Genomic DNA, 18,964 nt, shown 5'->3' with positions numbered 1-18,964 from the left:
TGGACTGACCTTTCGTGTCTTGCCCCAGGGAATCCCACCAGCTGGACTTCAGTACATGTTCTGCTTTGAAGCTCCAACCTATTCCAAAACTACCATTCCCGGGGAAGAAAGGAGAAAATCACTATTCATCAGTACCAACCATGGAAAGCTATGGGAGATTGGTGGTGGAAAGTGCCGTCAAGTCACAGCTGGCTAGAGTTGCCAGGTCCCTCTTCACCACCGGCAGGACGTTTTTGGGACAGAGCCTGAGGAGGGTGGGGTTTGGGGAGGGACTTCAGTGCCATAGAGTCCAATGGCCAAAGCAGCCATTTTCACCAGGGGAACTGATCTCTATCAGCTGGAGATCAGTTGTAAAAGCAGGAGATCTCCATCTAGTACCTGGAGGTTGGCAACCCTACAGCTGGCTTATGGTGACCCCCATAGGGTCTTCAAGGCAAGAGATGTTCAGGGGTGGGTTTGCCATTGCCTGCCTCTGCGTAGCCACCCTGGACTTCCTGGCTGGTCTCCCATCCACATACTAACCAGGGCCAACCCTGCTTAGCTGCCGAGATCTGCTGAGATCAGGCTAGCCTGGGAGACTATGGCCTTTCCCTCGCGATCACCCCTCTGACGACTTTGGGACTTTATTGTGATTATTCATGCCAGTTCTGACCGTCAGAGTTCGCCTCGCTCTCCCCCTGCATTTTCCCGAGTTTTCAAATTCGAAATTAAACAGGTCTCTGAAAATGCGGGGAAACGCAGGGGGGACAGCGAGGCGACCTCTAACGGTCGGAAACGACATGCATAATCACAACGAAGACCCAAAGTCATGGGAAGGGGAGCCGTGAAGGAAACAGCCAAGCACAAAAGGCCTGTGTCCACTTATTTCTGTTTTTTCAAACGTCGTATGTAGGCTTGTTCTACTATTTTCCACAGTAAGAGGATGTAGTTTCTGGCTTGGTTTTTTTTTGGGGGGAGGGGTGTTTAAACTATTGCTGTCTCTTAGTTTTATTCCCCCTAAGGCCATCCTATATTTCTTTTACACCAAGGGAAAAGAAGTAGGATGCTACTGTCTTTCAAAAAGACCACTCTAGGTACTTTATGGGGGTTACCGCACTTTGTATTCCCAGCGATGTATTAAGAGTTTGAAAATGTTGTAAAAGAACATCGCTTTAAAAGGGGTTTTGGATACCACGGCTTATAAATGGTTGGAAGACGTCTTCACAGCTAAAGGGGCCAAACAAAGTGCAAACAGTATTTTTTATAACGTTTTCAAACTCTTAATGCATCGGTGGGAATACATAGAAAGTGTGAACAGTATTTTTTATAACATTTTCAAACTCTTAATACATCGCTGGGAATACAAGTGCTGTAACAGCCTATGTCTGCCCAGAAGGACCAAAGCCATTCAGCTGTTATGGGTGTGTCCATCCTGGCTCTTCTGGCTATCACAAGAAGGACCGTATGAAAGCATGTCCCGCAGTTGATAAATTAGCACTGATCAAGCGGCAATTGAGCTTTCCACCATAGTTCTACCACTCAGCTTTCAGCACGATAAAGCATCTTTAAGGAATGTGCTTCATTTCGTCCTGAGGCTCCATTTTTAAGATGTGCAAAAGCCCTGCTGGGATAGACCCGGAAATCCATCTAGTCCCCCGTTTTGTTTCCTACAGTCGTTGCCCAGGTGACTCCGCTGATGATGTATCTAGCAACTGGTATTCAGGGGTATACTGCCTCGGGACATGGAGGTTCCATTTAGTTATCTTGCTGAACAGACGTTAAGGGACCTGCCATCATGGTGTAGTGGTTTGGAGCAGTGGACTCCAATCTGGAGAGCTGGGTTTGATTCCCCACTCCTCCATATGAGCTGCAGACTCTGATGTGGTGAGCTGGCTTGGTTTCCTCACTCCTACACATGAGCGGCAGACACGAATCTGGTGATTAGAAATTGAAATAGGGTTTCCTGGTATCTTGGGATATTTCCCTCAATCCCCTCGCCAGTCCCTAATTTGCTGTTTCCCACAGGTAACAGAGGATACCTGTTCTACTCCTCCCTCTCTATCAGCTCCTGAGCCCTATAATATAAATATCTGATTTTTTTTCTTCACTGGGCAAAGTTTACAATTCTCCTAGTAGTTTCCCCGTTTCTCTGTTGCTTCCCCAAAGCATGGTGTAGTGGTTAAGAGCGTTGGACTCTAATGTGGCGAACCAGGTTGGTTTCTCCGCTCTTCCACATGAAGGCAGCTGGGTTGGGCTAGTCTCAGTTCTCTCCGAACTCTCTCAGCCCCACCAGCCTCACAAGGTGTCTTTTGTGGGGAGAGGAAGGGAAGGAGATTGTAAGTAAGGTTTGAGACTCCTTAAAGGTAGAGAAAATCGGGGTATAAAAGCCAACTCTTCTTCTTCATCCCTATCCTTCATAAACATGTCTCGTTCTCTTCTAAAGTTATCCAAGATGGCAGCCCTCACCACATCTTCTGGCACTGAGCTCTGCAAGCTGTTTAGGTTGAAATGAGGGGGTTTTGCTCTAATGTAATCACTATGTTGCCCTTTGTACATCTGTAGCTGGTCACTGATGCCCCAAAAGGCACTCCGGCACATGCTCAGAGGCACTCTTGCCCGGCAGATCGTTGTGTTCACTACCACATGTAGTACTTTGCCCTGAAAAATGAGTTCTGAGAGCCTTAATTGTGGTAAGGACTCGGACAGCTCTTTTGCTGAGAGAGAGAGAGGGCGAGATCTCAAGGCGAGCGGTTCCATTTGTCTTGATTCAGCTGAGATGTTTTCCCTGCAAAGGGGCGCGGAGCGAATTCTGGCCGGAGGAGATGGTGCAATGAATCCGCTGAGCAAATGTGGGGGAAAGGTCCGCCATTGACTCACCCCTGTGGTGGAGGGTTGCAGCGGCCGTCTTGTGAAACAGGTTTGGGTGAAAGCGGGAGGAAGCCTCTGCCCCAGATATGTAGCAAGAATAGTGGGCAATGTGGATTTTTGGCTTTGCACATCAGGGCAAGTGTAACGTGGAGTATTGAATCCCTAAATCAGTAAAGGAACTTCTTTATGTCAGGCAGTAGGAAGCCAGCAAGGGTGACGCTCAGAAGGGCAAAATCTAGCTCTTGAAGAATATGGCCTGACATGTTTTGACCAAGTCCTATGAGGAAAGCCTGGAGACCAAGTCCTATGAGGAAAGGTTGAAGGAGCTGGGTATGTTTAGCTTGAAGAGCAGAAGGCTGAGATGGGATATGATAACCATCTTCAAGTACTCGAAGGGCTGTCATATAGAGGAGGGTGCCGAATTGTTTTCTGTTGCCCCAGAAGGTCGGACCAGAACCAATGGGCTGAAATTACATCAAAAGAGTCTCCGTCTAGACATTAGGAAGAACTTTCTAACAGGTAGAGCGGTTCCTCAGTGGAACAGGCTTCCTCGGGAGGTGGTGGGCTCTCCTTCCCTGGAGGTTTTTAAGCAGAGGCTGGATGGCCATCTGTCAGCCATGCTGATTCTATGACCTTAGGCACATAATGAAAGGGAGGCCATCTTGGCCATCTTCTGGGCATGGAGTAGGGGGTCACTGGGGGTGTGGGGGGGGGGAGGTAGTTGTGAGTTTCCTGCATTGTGCAGGGGGTTGGACTAGATGACCCTGGTGGTCCCTTCCAACACTATGGTTCTATGACCCAGTTTAACAGCTGGATTTGTCAGGCAAAGAAAAAGTGTGTGGGGGAGGCAACTCGAAGGGCTTCCAGCCTCGTTTCACTCTGAAAACAGCCCTCCAAGGAATCCCATTGGTGACCAGCACTGTGCGTTGCTGTTCACGTGCTCCCGCTTATCTTCTGACCTCTGATCAGGAGCTCTGGAGTCACCCTGGAGTTTACCCCACGCTTATCTCAATATGACTTGGAGTTTCTCTTCCTCTTGTTTCAGTTGCCTCAGACTTCAGCATGGCTTCCATAGACGGTGCCGCCGCCGCCGCCTCATCTGTGTCAACAGCAGAACAAGATCCAAAAGTAAGTCTTTTGGGGATATTTTCTTTCTTTCAGTCAGTTTGATTTAATTTTAATGGTGGCCTACCTGTTTGTAGGATCCCCGTGGCGCAGAGCCCCGAGGTCGGTCAAATGAGTCCCCAGCTTGCTGGGGGTAAAGGAAGACGACTGGGGAAGGCTCTGGCAAACCACCCCGTAAACAAAGTCTGCCTAGGAAACATCGGGATGTGACATCACCCCATGGGTCAGGAATGACCCGGTGCTTGCACAGGGGACCTTTACCTTTTTTACCTGTTTGTACGTTGTAAAAGCAGCCATGTTTGTATTAGGCCAGTGGCCCGTGTCGTCCAGGGTCCTGTTTGCGCAGAGGCCAATTGTATGCCCCCAGAAGATCTACAGGCAAAGTGTGGAGGCCCAAGTCTCTCCCTCTTGTAACTGCCATTCAAAGATAGTCTGCCTCTGAACATGGAGGTTCCACTTATTCCTCATGCTTTGGTGCCCGTTGATCAGACCTACCCAACAGGAAAGTGCCTAATCCCCTTTTAAAGAAGTCCTTGCTATATCCTGTGACAGTGAGTTCCACAAGTTAGTTCCTCTTTTGAGTGAAGTATTTTTCTGTCCTGGGACCTATTGGCCATCATCTTAAGAAGCATTTAAATTAAGGGGGGTGGTGCGTTTGGATATTTCTAGTCTGAAACAGTGCCCCAAAAGTCCTGTTTAGTTTCAGATTGGAAATACCCAAATGCACATCCCCTAATTCAAATTTAATACAGCAAATCCTATGCAGAGGATCAATTCTGCCAACTCTTGCAATAGAGAGAAAGATTACCAGATCACCAGATTAGAGTCTGCTGCTCGTGTGGAGGAGTGGAGAATCAAACCCGGTTCTCCAGGTTAGAGTCCACCGCTCTTAACCACTACACCCCGCTGGCTCTCAATCCAGTTCCGCCCTTAGTAGTGGATGTTGTTTCTTGCCCCAGAAGGTTAGCCGGTTCTGACCCCCCTACACACTCTGGGGGAGGAAAGAATTTTGTATTCTGACAGCGCATCCAGCGTGTTTTTTATTACCCTTTTTCTTAAAAGCAGTATCCATGGTTCACCTTTGCCCATTTTATCCATGCATCATCCCTGCAAGGTAGGCAAGGCTGAGAATGACTGGCCCACAGTTACCCTGTAAGCTTTATAGCAGCATTTGAACTTGAACCTGCATCACCCAGGTCCGAGTCCAATGTTCTAACCACTGTACCATATTGGCTGCTGGGAGAAAGGTCATGTATTTATGATCCTTTACTATGCTGCCTTACGAAGTCCCTTTGAGGTAGGTGGGGCTGAGAGAGGCCTGATAGAGATCTTTAATTTGAGCAGCAAAGCCCTATGGTATTCTTGTTGGAGGAAATAGCTTTGTTTCCAGGCTTAGGCTTGGTCAAAAGAAACTGTTTTCAATAGCTGGCAGTGCACAGCACTGATTGGCTTGGCTCTGTGATGTCAAGGAACGACCTTTCCTATCCCCCACCAAGTGTTTGCAAGTGATAATATTTCTTTGTTGGTGCAGGGATAATATGACCCTGTATTCTACGTAGAATACGTGTCTGGATATATCTGTAGTGATTCTTCCTGAGCTTACGGCTGAGCGCTAAGGAGTAACCGTGTAGTACAAAGTAGACCTTAATTCGAATCACTGCATAATCAGGAAATATACTGATCTTGGGTCGGCTGCTGTCTCTGATTCTTGCCTACCTTAATGGGTTGAGGTGCAGGTCAAATGGGAAATTCCTGAATGGGCTGTGCAGAATGATTAATCCCTGGGGCAGTAAATCTGTTTTCATGGATACCTTCAAGTTGCTAGTCCTTATGAAACAGTGCCATGAGTTATTCTGTGTTTCTGACCCTACCAGTGTCTAATCGCCATTCTTTTTCCTCCCCCTTAACATCAGTGTATAACTGACAGGGTCACTAGCCTACCACTGGTCAGCTCCGCCTACGACATGGTGTCCTCCGTTTACACCTCCACTAAAGAGAGCCACCCCTATGTGAAATTGGTCTGTGATGCGGCAGAGACGGGGGTCAAAACCATCGCTGCAGCTGCCGCCAGTGGGGCCCAGCCCATCTTGACTAAGCTGGAGCCACAGAGTAAGTATCTTTTCTCGCCCCGACCAGCATGCAAAGAGCAGGGGAGGCTAGCGGTATGGAGAAACAGAAGTTCTGTATTCAGATCCTGGAAAGTTAGACCAAGGTTTCTTGAAACGTTTATCATGCTGCAAGAGGACCTCTGCTGGAGTAATGAGGCTTTAATATCTCCATTAAAGGAGATATTAAAACCTTAAAAAATTTCAAGGACCGTCTGTTGTTCTGTAACTAATTATAAGAACACAAGAAAAGCCCTGCTTGATCAGACCAAGGTCCATCAAGTCCAGCAGTCTGTTCACACAGTGGCCAACCAGGTGCCTCAAGGAAGCCCACAAACAAGATGACTGCAGCAGCATCCTGCCTTTCCACTGCACCTAATATAATAGGCATGCTCCTCTGATCCTGGAGAGAATAGGCAGGCATCATGACTAGTTTCCATTTTGACTAGTAGCCAAGGACAGCTCTCTCCTCCATGAACACGTCCACTCTTTTCTTAAAGCCTTCCAAGTTGGCAGCCATCCCATCCTGGGGCAGGGAGTTCCACAGTTTAACTATGAGTTGTGTGAAGAAATACTTCCTTTTATCTGTTTTGAATCTTTCAGCTTCAGCAGATGATCCCACATTCTGGCATTATGAGAGAGGGAATATATCGTATTCTTTCAGTATAGTTGTCGCTAATCTGAAATGGAAAGTTAATCTCTTAGGGGAACGAGGAAAGGTTGTTGACCCATGGTGTTCTGATACCTTTCTGACACTCTTGGTTTGAGGGCAGCAGAAGGGAGAGGAAGAATGGACAGGTGACCGTGGTGACTGACCAGGAGGTGGCCCAACCAACTAGGGCTGTCGATTCAGTTCGTCCCGAACTAAAAAACAGCCGAATTTCCCCCGATTCGGCGGTTTTTAGTTCGGGACGAACCGAACTCAAAAAAAGGTGGGAAATGGGGGAGCGGAATTCACCGACTTCGGGGGTTCGGCGAATAAATTCAGCAGATTCGGGGTTCCCCCCCACGTGCCTTCACGGGGCTTCGATGAAGGCGTGCGGGGGGTGCTCTTTAAACAGATCTGCGCCTCTCAGCTGGGAGGTGCAGATCTGTTTAAAGAGCACCCCCCGCGCGCCTTCATGGAAGCCCCGTGAAAGTGCGCGGGGGGGCCCTTTAAACAGATCTGTTCCACCACCACCCCTGCACTGGCTCCCCGGCCGGGAGGCACAGATCTGTTTAAAGGGCCCACCGCACACCTTCAGGGAAGCCCCCTGAAGGCGCGCGGAGGGGTGGGGGTGGAACAGATCTGTGCTTCCCGGACGGGAGGCACAGATCTGTTTAAAGGGCCCCCTGCGTGGGGGGGGGTTGGAACAGATAAGTGCCTCCCGGCTGGGAGGCACAGATCTATTAAAAGCGCCCCCCGTGCGCCTTCAGGGAAGCCCCCTGAAGGCGCGTGGGGTGTGTGGAACAGATCTCCCGGCCAGGAGGAACAGATCTGTTTAAAGGGCCCCCCAGCTGGAAAACACAGATCTGTTTAAAGGGCCCCCCGCGCGCCTTCAGGGAAGCCCCCTGAAGGCGCGCGGGGGGGGGGGGTGGAACAGATTTGTGCCTCCCAGCCGGGAGACACATATCTATTTAAAGGGCCCCCCAGCTGGAAGGCGCAGATCTGTTTAAAGGGCCCCCCGCGCACCTTCAGGGAAGCCCCGTGAAGGCCCACGGAGGGGCGAATTTCCCCCGAACTCCGGATCTCGCCTGAATTTCGGGGATCCGAAGCAGGGGAGTTCGGACTTCGGCATGGCCCAAATTTAAAAGGGCCGAATTTTGCCGAAGCCGAACTGTACCGAATTTTTTTTTTTCAACAGCCCTACAACCAACACAATATACCAATTTGGCCACCAGAGAGTACCCAGTTCCCTCTGTAAAGTATCTTTAAGATGGTCTATGACTTGCAGTTGGTGGAGCTGATGGGCAGGGCTGCCAACCAAACATCTGGAGTCCCTGGAGTTTAATCCCCGCTGATGGAGGGAGTCCTGGTATACCTTCCAATCTCCTGATTGGAGATTTTTTTTCTCTGCAGTCTCGAGCGCCAACGAATACGCTTGCAAGGGGCTGGATAAACTGGAGGAGAAGTTGCCGATCCTTCAACAGCCGACCGATAAGGTATCATAGAATCATAGAGTTGGAAGGGATCACAGGGGTCATCTAGTCCAACCCCCTGCACAATGCAGGAGATTCACAACTACCTCCTCCCCACACCCCCAGTGACCCCTACTCCATGCCCAGAAGATGGCCAAGATGCCCTCCCTCTCATGATCTGCCTAAGGTCATACTGCTGGCAGATGGCCATCTAGCCTCTGCTTAAAAGGAGAAGCTTACCACCTCCCGAGAAAGCCTGTTCCACTGAGGAACCGCTCTAACTGTTAGAAAATTATTTCTAATGTCTAGACGGAAACTCTTTTGATTTAATTTTAACACGTTGGTTCTGGTCCGACCTTCTGGGGCAACAGAAAACAACTCAGCACCATCCTCTATATGACAGCCCTTCAAGTACTTGAAGATAGTTACCATATCACCTCTCATACTTGGTCTTGCAGGTACATGGTCAACTCTTAATGTGAATAAGGATGCAACCTTATGTGAATAAGGATGCAACCATTCTTTTCTTTAAAACTTGGTTTTGCCAGGTTAATCGGGGTGGGGACTATGGATACCCCAAAGGACTGAGTAACGAATACTTAATCTGTCTCCAGACAGTGTCCTAATGATCTGGACACATGCTGGTCAGGACATGTGCAGGCAGAAAGGTACCGGCTGGATATTAAGAAAAAAAGTTGTACAGTAAGAGTTGTTCTACAGTGGAATTGCTTCCTGGGGAGATGGTGAGTTCCTCCTTGCTGGCAGCCTTTACACAGAGGCTGGACAAGCCCTTGTCAGGGATGCTCTAGGCCAGGGGTGTCCAAACTTTTTTCAAAAAGAGCCAGATTTGATGAAGTGAACATGCGTGAGGGCCGACCATTTTGCCTGACAGTCTTAATTAAATTAATTAAATGCAAAAACTATTTTATGCAAAGTTTATTGCAAACGGCATACTTATGCCCATAACCACAGACTGCACCACAAAAACCATGGCTACATTCCTTCCTTTCCCCAAAGACCCTTTCAGCTCACCGGACGCCCCCCAGCTTCTAAATCTCCAACCTTCCTTCTGTAGGGAGGGAGCAGGAACTCTTCCTCCCCCCTCCCCCCCCCCCCGCTCATGTGCCTCTTTGGGACTGTCAACTCTCTCCCTTCAACCATGCGGGGGTATTCTGTCCTCCCCTCATCTGAACCAGGAAATAAACTGGTTTTCATTCTCATGGAGTCCAAGATTCAAACACTCTGACATCTCCCGTGCAGGGAGGAATGTGGAGTTTTTCTCCCCATGAGAGCCAGCGTGGTGTAGTGGTTAAGAGCGGTGGTTTGGAGAGGTGGAGTCTGATCTGGAGAACCGGGTCTGATTCCCCCACTCCTCCACATGAGCTGTGGAGGCTAATCTGGTGAGCTGGATTTGTTTCTCCCGCTCCTACACACGAAGCCAGCTGGGTGACCTTGGGCTAGTCACAGCTCTCTTAGCCTTACCTACCTCACAGGGTATCTGTTGTGGGGAGCGGAAGGGGAGGGCAATTGTAAGCCACCCTTAAGTGGTAGAGAAAGTGGGCATATAAAAACCAACTCTTCCCTTCTTCTTTCCTTCTGACCTCTTTGCTCTCTGCTCAGGGCTTTGAAATCTGGAATGAACACGGGTGTCCTCTGCAGACTCGGCCCCATCTGAACGCGCCTCATTTCCAAACACGATACATGCCAGGAGTCATTTGTTTCCCCCACCCCATCCCTTCTTTCGAAGCAGCCACTTGCCTTGGAGAGAACCTGCTGGAGGGGTCTGACTCCAAACACTCCCTGCCCCCAAATCCAGCCCCCTCTCCCCCTGCCTTTCCTTGACTCACAATCCCCCCACTCAAGACCCATCCAGTCTCTCCCCTCCTCCCTCCCACCCACCCCGCAAATCTGGATCCCTCGCGAGGCCTCTGCAATGCAGGGAAGGGGCTGCATCTCCCCCACCCACCCCAGCCTTCTGCAGAGAGGAAGGAGGAGAGCCAGATGGAGCAGCCCCCACACACTCCCAAGCTTTTCGGTGTTTGTGTGTGTGTGGGGGGTGTCTTTCCTCTCCCGGATTGGGGCCAGCCTCTGACCTCCCTTGCATTTCCCTTCCCCCCCCCCCCGCCACCTTTCCCACCCTCGAGTCCCCCCCAACCCATCCTCAGGATCCCCCTTGACCCACTTGGGAGGAGCTGCTGCTGCTTTTCCATGCTTCAGAACAACAAAGGCCGTGTCCCCATGCACGGGCTCTGGGTAGGAAGGAAGTGGCCTCTCTAGGGTTTCAGACTCGCTGGCCTTCATTCTGGGGGGTGGGGCTGAGACAGCCAATCGAGGCGATCCTCCACCCAAGCATCGCCCCCCTCGGTCGGAGATGCAAAGCACAGGCGCAGCCCCCACGCACCCCCTTTTCTCTCTCTGCAAAACAGGCTGGGGGGCCGTATTAAACCGGCCCAGGGGCCGCAATTGGCCCCCGGGCCGGACTTTGGACATGACTGCTCTAGGCTGATCCTGCATTAAGCAGGGGGTTGGACTAGATGGCCTCTATGGCCCCGTCCAACTCTATGATGATTCTGTCTTCTCCAGATCTCTGATCCTAGTGTGGCTTCGTGTCTTAAAATCTCTCCCTGTGGCCCTTCTCAGGTTGACCCTCATCAGTGACTTCATTTCACTCTGGGTCTTGTTCTCCAGAGTATATATCTGTGCGAATAAAGAGTTGTGTCTCTTTTTAGTGTGGTGTAGTGGTTAGGAGCGGCGGAGTCTAATCTGGAGAACGGGGTTGGTTTCCCCACTCCTACACATGAAGACAGCTGTGTGACTTTGGGCTAGTCACAGTTCTTTGTGAACATTCTCAGCCCCACCCACCTCACAAGGTGTCTGTTGTGGAGAGAGGAAGGGAAAGAGATTGTAAGCCAGTTGCATTCTCCTTAAAAAGCCAGCTGGGTGACTTTGGGCTAGTCACAGCTCTCTCCGAACTCTCAGCCCCACCTACCTCACAGGGTGTCTGTTGTGGGGAGGGGAAGGTGATTGTAAGCCAGTTTGATTCTTCTTTAAGTGGTAGAGAAAGTCTGCATATAAAAACTAACTCTTCTTCTTCCTCTTCCTCCCCTCCTTCTTCCTCTTCTAAAAGGTAGAGGAAGTCAGCATATAAAAACCAACTCTTCTTTCTTCTTCCCCTTCCTCCCCTTCTTCCTCTTCCTCCTCTTTTTCTTCCTCTTCTTCCTTCTCGTCTTCCTCCTCTTCTTCTTTTTCCCCTTCTTCTTCCCCTTCTCCTTCCTCTTCTTCCTTTTCCTCCCTTTCTTCCTCTTCCTTCCCTTCTTCCTCTTCTAAAAGGTAGAGGAAGTTGGCACATAAAAGACAACTCTTCTTTTTCTTCTTCTTCTTCTTCTTAGATCTTTTCTGACACCAAAGAGCTGGTGACTTCTACCGTGTCGGGGGCCAAAGATGCTATCAGCAACACTGTCACGGGGGCCAGGGATGCCGTCACCAGCACAGTGACCGGGGTGGTTGACAAGACCAAGGAGGCGGTCCAAGGAGGCGTGGAGATGACCAGATCGGCAGTGGCCACCAGCGTCAACACGATGATGACCTCCTCAGTGGGTCAGATGGTGGCCAGTGGTGTGGATGCCATGCTGGAGAAGTCCGAAGGCCTGGTCGATCACTACCTTCCAGTAACAGAGGAGGAACTGGGTGAGTTGGAAGGTGATCTTCTCTTTGGATAATGGCTTTTATTTATGCCTTTATTTTAAAATGTTGAGATGCCCACCTTTTTCCCAGGTAGCTGGAACCGAAGGCAGCTAATAATAGAAAGAAGTGTGAAGGGACGGTCTCGTGAGCCCCCTTCTCTTGGGTCCTGGGGGATCTCTCTCCCCGCGTTTTCTGAAGAAACAGCATCCAGAAAACACGGGGGGAGAGCGAAGTGACTTCTAAAGGTTGGAAAAGACGTACATAATGAAAATGAAGCCCTGAAGTAGTGGGGGGATGATTGTTGGGGGGTGGGGGTGGGAAATGGAAGTTAATCCAGGCCCTTATGTGGGGCGATATCCCAGCACTCACTTATTTCAGGATATACCACCTTTGTAAATCAGCAGAGTTAAAAACAGGCAAAAGCTACGCAGAGAAATATAAACCACACATATGTAAGATAAAGAAAACTATTTAATAAAAGATGATAAGGTTCTGTAAATAAACAACATTTTCTCCTTAAGAGGTTTGTACTACTTTATATTAACTGAAACATTGGCTGTTACCTAGAAAATGTTATAAAAAATACTGTTCGCACTTTCTATGTATTCCCACCAATGTATTAAGAGTTTGAAACTGTTATAAAAAATACTGTTCACGCTTTGTTTGGCCCCTTTAGCTGTGAAGAAGTCTTCCAACCATTTTTTAGCCGTGGCATCCAAAAACCCTTTTAAAGTGATGTTTTTTATAACATTTCCAAACTCTTGATATATTGCTGGGAATACCTAGTGCGGTAACAGCCCACGTTACTTCTTCCTGAGTGTGAGGCAGAGAGCTAACACAGGGAGTTACCGCACTTTGTATTCCCAGCGATGAATTAAGAGTTTGAAAATGTTATAAAAAACATCGCTTTAAAAGGGGTTTTGGATACCACGGCTTATAAATGGGTGGAAGTCCTCACAGCTAAAGGGGCCAAACAAAGTGCAAATAGTATTTTTTATAACGTTTTCAAACTCTTAATACATCGCTGGAAATACAAGTGCGGTAACAGGCTCAGAGTTATACTTAGAGTGACTATTTCTGACAGGATCTTTCTTAGACTGAGTGCTGAGTGAGTCTTGAGTGAATGACAGTTGGAAACGTCCCTTAGAACTAACTGCCGCCGGAAGGGAGGGGCCGACTCCACAGGAGCACAGAGCCCCCTGCCAATCAAACTAGGCCCAGCGTTAAATCCAACAGTGATCGCCATGGAAACAACCCTGCCTTGAAAACCCTATGGGGTTGCCATAAGTCAGCTGCGACAGCCCTTTCCAGCACCAGAGTTAGTCTTGAAGTTGCAGCATTACAAAGTTATCGTACTTATCAGATGGTCTTCTGGGGATTTGCATTTCTATTTGTCACCGAGCATGACCTGGGTGTGTGGGTTCTTATATATAAACATACCAGAACAGATTGACGGTAGTCGTAAAGTGTTGGCACCTGCCCAAGGCAAAAAAAAAATTACTATCTTGGATGCCAAATTGTGTGCGCATGGGGATAACAGTTTCCAGTGCGGGATAAATAAGCAAACATTCAAGATTTCTGCCAAGGCTTGCACAGGGCAGCAGGTCAGGCAGAGCAGCATGGCTTTCACTACTGTTGTAGGCACAGGACCAGTGGGAAGTAAAATCCTCTCATGACAATAGGGTTTGCTTCCCAAAGACTTGTTCATTGACTATTCCTTGCTGGCAGGGAGCAGAAAAACCAATCAAGCCCTGATGGAAACTGCTTCGATGTATAAACCAAGCTATGCTGAGCAGAATGGAAGACCTTGGCCAGACACCTGGTACATCTCCCTGTGGGCTGGGGGGAAGGGAGATTAAATGATTTTTCTAAAAAAATATATATTTATTTTTCTTAAACAAACAAACATAAAATCATACATCCATTCACACAGTTTATACTCCTTCGGGGAGTCTGTTTCATCTTACATCTCAAAGATCTACCTTATCATTTAAATTTACAATACATTTCTTCTATTCTAGTTATAAAAGTTTATACATTCTAAAGCTTGTTTCTCACAATCTATCCCTTTTGTTGAACATAATCCAAGTAGTCTTTCCATTTTCGTTGAAATTCAGCAGTTGTCTTCTCTTTCAGTAGGCTGGTCAGTCTGGCCATCACCACAAATTCATCCATTTTCTGTTGCCACCTTTCTACATCAGGAATGTCCTCCTGTTTCCAGGATGTTGCCAGTACTAATCTGGCCGCCATTGTCATGTAGCCAAATAAGTCTTCCAAGTTTCTATCCAAATTGCTGGGTTCAAGTCCTAATAGCATAATCTCTGGATTCAGCGGGAAACTTATTTTTAATTTTTTCTGCATTTCTTGATGTATCTGTATCCAAAACTTCTTTATTTTCTTACAAGTCCACCACATATGAAAATATGTTCCATCTGCATTTTTGCATTTCCAACACCTGTCATATGACTCATCCATTTTTTTAATGTCCATAGGTATAATATACCATCTAAAAAATTGTTTGTACCAATTTTCACGTAAGTTGTTACTGGCCGTGAATTTAATAGATTTACTGTATATACTCGCGGATAAGCCGAGTTTTTCAGCCCCAAAAAAGGGCTGAAAAAGCCGGCCTCGGCTTATACACGGGTCAATACGGTAGAGGGAGGAGGGAGGGGGAACTTACCGCCGCCATCTTTTCCAGGCCGGGAGCGGCCTCCAGAGGCCCCCTGCGGCCGCAGGGAGGCTGCTCCGCCGCCCCCGCCGGGCCGCGCCACTTTCCGCCGCCAGGAGCGGCCTGGGGGGGGGGCTCCTGCAGCTGCAGGAAGGCCGCCCCCGCCGGATCCGCCACTTTCCGCCGCCAGGAGCCCAGAAGGTAAGTCTGCAGGGGTGGGGGGAGGGGTTATAAGCCGACCCTCGGCTTATACGCGGGTGCCTAATTTTTCCCCATTTTGGGGGAGAAATTAGGCACCTCAGCTTATACGCGGGTCGGCTTATACACGGGTATATACGGTAGTCCAGAGTCTTTCCTATTGTTGAAAAGTTATCTTCTTTTTAAGATTTTCCATCCATTTTACCATGCAAACCTTGACTTGTTCTTGTTCTATTTCATTTTTGAGTAACAGTTTCTAGATTTTTCCCAAGATGTGATCTGATTCTTTACAAATTAGGTCTTCAAATTCTGTATTCTTTCTTATCCCATCTTGTAAGAAGCAATCCTGTCGTATTTTCATGATCATTTGATTGTAAGTCAGCCAATCAATGTTTCTATTCATCTTGATCTCATTCCATGTTTTTATATCTCCTTGTTCATTCATCATATCTTGGTATCGCATCATGTCTGTTCTCCTCTTCTCTCCCTTGGTCAGATATGCATCTGTGGGGGACATCATCCGTGGAGGTGACGGGCTTAGTCTGTTTCTATTTCTAAGCCATATCTTCATTAATCCATCTTTTACAACATGTTTCTCTGCAAAAATTTCTTTACTCTTAGCTTTCCACAAATAATAATGAAATCCTTTAGCCACATGCCCTTCTCAATATTCAAAGTTGTTTGTTCTGGCTTGGTAGTAAAGCTTGATGTTTGGTAAAGCAAGCTCGCCTCTTTTTTTCTCATCTTGCATAATTCTAAAGTTAATTCTTGATTTTTTCCCACCCATACAAATTTATTGGGAGATTGAATGATTGATGACTATACGCTGCGAACAAAAACCATGGTCCCGAGTCTTCCACTACCACCCCTTGAAAGTTGGGCATATAAGGTCTCAGACGCAATTCTGAGCACTATATACTGAGTATACAGCAAATGTACCATGCCCAAGTGTTTTGAGGAGAAGCAGGAGAAAAATAAAGGCCATTTTTAAAATGTTCATCTCCTTCCCCTTTTGAACGCCCTCTTTCTGGCTTTTCTAGTTCAACTGGCCACCTCCATGGAAGGTTTTGACATGGCCACCGTGGCAGAGCAGCAAGAGCAGCGGGGCTATTTTGTCCGCCTGGGGTCCCTCTCGAGCAAAGTCCGCCACCGGGCCTACCAGCACTCCCTGGGCAAGCTGAGGAATGCCAGGCAGGGCACTCAAGACGCCCTTTCCCAGCTCTCCCAGACAATCGAACTGGTAAGAAAGCGACTGAGGTTTTGGATGGTCTGCACTGTTGTAAGATTTCTTTCTACAGCCGTTCCCGATTCTCAGCTCCCTTGCCACAGATATGTTGACTTGCGTGGCTGTTGCTTGGCTTCTAAATGATTGAGGGTTCGGCTCAGCATTGCCTAGCTTCTAAACAACTGAGGGTTCGGCTCGGCATTGCCTGGCTTCTAAACGATTGGGGGTTAGGCTCAGTGTTGCTTGTGGCTGTTGCCTGGCTTCTAAACGATTGTTCACAACCTGAAGCTGTCTGAACTTGAGGGTTGAGTTGAAATTTAAACCCAGGTTTCTGTAATCAAAGGTTGATGCTATCTATCCTAGCTGTAGACTTGGATGCTGGAATGAATGGATCCTAGATCGGCACTGACAGACAATGATTTGCGGTAGAACTAGTTCAAATATTGAATTGTATCCAGTACTGGGGGGTGCATGATCTAATCATGAGCACCTAGTTTAGTTTGTTAACCCTCAGTCCCCTTGGTAAAAGGTAATGGTCCCCAGTGCAAGCACCGGGTCATTCCTGACCCATGGGGTGATGTCACATTCCGACGTTTACTAGGCAGACTTTGTTTACGGGGTGGTTTGCCAGTGCCTTCCCCAGTCATCTTCTCTTTACCCCCAGCAAGCTGGGTACTCTTGGGAGCAGAGGGATAATTAATAAACTTTTCTCAATGGGTCTAGCCCCTGAGAATTTATTAGAAATGGGCTTCAGCAGAGCAAAAAATGTGGTTAGTCGATGACTTACAGACATTGAATTGCAGAATGAGAAGGTCCTTCTTCCAAGACCATGCAGCTTACTAAAGAGTTGAGAGGGATTCTCTTCGGCTCCTTATCTGAACTCCATTACTTTTACCAAATTTCGATGGGCTTTTTCAAGAGCTTGTTTTAATGCCTTTCCGTCGGCCTTGCTCAGCGGGAGATTCCAGCATTTACCTTTGGAGTCTAGGTTGGGCCCCTGTAACTCTGATGCTGAGACCATTACCCATATTTTACTGTATTGTGAATTTTATTGGGATGTCAGAAGTAGGATGATTGTTGACCAGAGTTTTTAGACATTTGGATGATTTTATTATTAAATATTTACTTGAGGATAAAGATGCCAACATTTCCTACAAAGTGGCAAAGTTCTGTTACCTTGCCACTCGAGTGTGGAGAGCTCTGGTTAGTGTATCAAAATTGCAATTCTGGCTCTAAAATTAAATTGATCAATTTTAACAATGTATATCTGCTTGTCAAATGACCATAAATAAATAAAATGAATCATGAGCGCCTTTGGGCGTCTTTACCTGAGGAAACTATTTAAAGCAAACGTCTGCATTCCGTTCACCTGCTTATTTTATTGATTTAGTTTACATTTCTCGCAGACCTGAGGCAGGTTACAGGAATTAAAGAAGCACAATCTAGAAAAGCGCCACGGATTTTAAAAGAGGGGGGTGTTTGCTATAAAAAGCTTTACAGTTTTGCTGACTGAACTTGGCTGAGGAGTCTTCCTTTGGGGTTCCCCACAGATCGAGCACCTGAAGCAAGGGGTTGACCAGAAAATCCAAAGTGCCCAAGAGAAATTGCATCAGATGTGGCTGCAGTGGAGTCAGAAGGAGTCCCCTGAAGTCAGCCAGAAAGATGCTCCTCAGCCAGAGGTACATTGCTCTTTGTTTCTGGAGAAACCATTTCTCAATTTCTCAGGAATGTCCTCAGATGCCTTGTCTGTAGGGTTGCCAGCTCCAGATTGGGAAATACCCAGAGATGTTGGGGGTGGAGCCTGAGGAGGGCAGGGTTTGGAGAAGGGAGGGACTTTAATGCCATAGAGTCCAATTGCCAAAGTGGCTGTTTTCTCCAGGTGAACTGATTTCTATCTGCTGGAGATCAGTTGTAATGGCGGGAGATCTCCAGCCACCACCTGGAGATTGGCAACCCTACAGTCTTCTGTTCATAGGGTTGCCAGCTCTGGGTTGAGAAATACCTGGTTTTTGGGGCGGAGCCTGAGGAGGGCGGGGTTTGGAGAGGGGAGGGACTTCAATGCCACAGAGTCCAATTGCCAAAGCGGCCATTTTCTCCAGGTGAACCGATCTCTAATGGCGACCCTGCTTTGTCTGACCATTTTGACTGGTCCTTCTTGTTCCAGCAGATTGAATCTCAAGCTTTGGAGGTCTCCCGTGGCCTCGCTCAGCAGCTACACTCCACCACCGTGGCTCTGGTCTCCAACCTCCAAGGCCTCCCTGCCGGCATCCAGGAGAAAGTGAGCCTCGTCCGTCAAAACGTCGACGAACTCCGGATGTCATTTTTATCTGCCAAGTCCTTCCAGGACTTGTCTACGTCCATCTTGGCCCAGAGCCGGGAGAGGGTCGCCCAGGCCCGCGAGCTGACAGATGAGTTGATGGAGTATGTTACTCATAACGCTCCGCTCTCCTGGGTGGTGGGGCCCTTTGCTGCATCAGGCAAGCCAAAAAGGGAGGAAATAGAGATGCAGTAGAACTTGAAAATCTTTCTTGTGGGAGTAAGGGGTTCTGGAGGAAATCTAGGCTGCTCTGAGTATTGACTTACACATGGTACAGCCTGCGGGCTCAAATGGAAATTGAAGTAAATTCCCTTCTTAGCCGGAGACCTAAAGAAAACAGCAGAAAATGCTTTGGGAGGGAAGTTGACAGTAGAGGTTGAGTCACACCCTCCTACTTGAGGCAGGCTTCAGCCTACAAGCTTTGGCTGCCATTTTGATGGCCTGCCTTTAGCGCAGGCAAAAATTTACTCGCCGCCTGTCCTGCTGTGGTACATTCATTGGCCAATTAAAATCAGAGCTTGATATTTGGGGGGGCTGCATCTTGTCCGTTTCCCCCCCTCCCATTCCAAAATGCGAGCAAATTATTTTTCAGGATAGTTGAGAAATAAGGTTGCCAGGTCCCCCCTGGCAACTGGCGGGAGCTTTCTGGGGTGGGGCGATGCGACCCAGAAGTA

At 48.1% G+C, this 18,964-nt stretch overlaps 1 protein-coding gene across 1 annotated transcript; it reads left to right on the top strand.

Moving 5' to 3' along the window:
* Positions 1 to 3,909: 3,909 nt before the first annotated feature.
* Positions 3,910 to 18,485, top strand: LOC130472797 (perilipin-3-like). Its single transcript, XM_056844227.1, has 7 exons — positions 3,910 to 3,975; positions 5,886 to 6,081; positions 8,137 to 8,219; positions 11,585 to 11,882; positions 15,789 to 15,988; positions 17,524 to 17,652; positions 18,141 to 18,485. The coding sequence occupies exons 1-7, from the start codon at positions 3,910 to 3,912 to the stop codon at positions 18,483 to 18,485; spliced, it is 1,317 nt and encodes a 438-aa protein (XP_056700205.1).
* The last annotated feature ends 479 nt before the right edge of the window (positions 18,486 to 18,964 follow it).

The sequence above is a fragment of the Euleptes europaea genome, chromosome 2 (assembly GCF_029931775.1).
Source record: "Euleptes europaea isolate rEulEur1 chromosome 2, rEulEur1.hap1, whole genome shotgun sequence".
NCBI classification, from domain to species: domain Eukaryota; kingdom Metazoa; phylum Chordata; class Lepidosauria; order Squamata; family Sphaerodactylidae; genus Euleptes; species Euleptes europaea.
This window is presented reverse-complemented; position numbering and strand designations above follow the sequence as displayed.

What these genes read in the sequence shown, in the direction of transcription:
- LOC130472797 (XM_056844227.1), top strand. Translation starts at nt 3,910, where the DNA reads ATGGCTTCCATAGACGGTGCCGCCGCCGCCGCCTCATCTGTGTCAACA. An exon ending in GACTAAGCTGGAGCCACAGA is followed by an intron (nt 6,082 to 8,136) that starts GTAAGTATCTTT and finishes TTTTCTCTGCAG; the next exon opens with TCTCGAGCGCCAACGAATAC. An exon ending in TTCAACAGCCGACCGATAAG is followed by an intron (nt 8,220 to 11,584) that starts GTATCATAGAAT and finishes TCTTCTTCTTAG; the next exon opens with ATCTTTTCTGACACCAAAGA.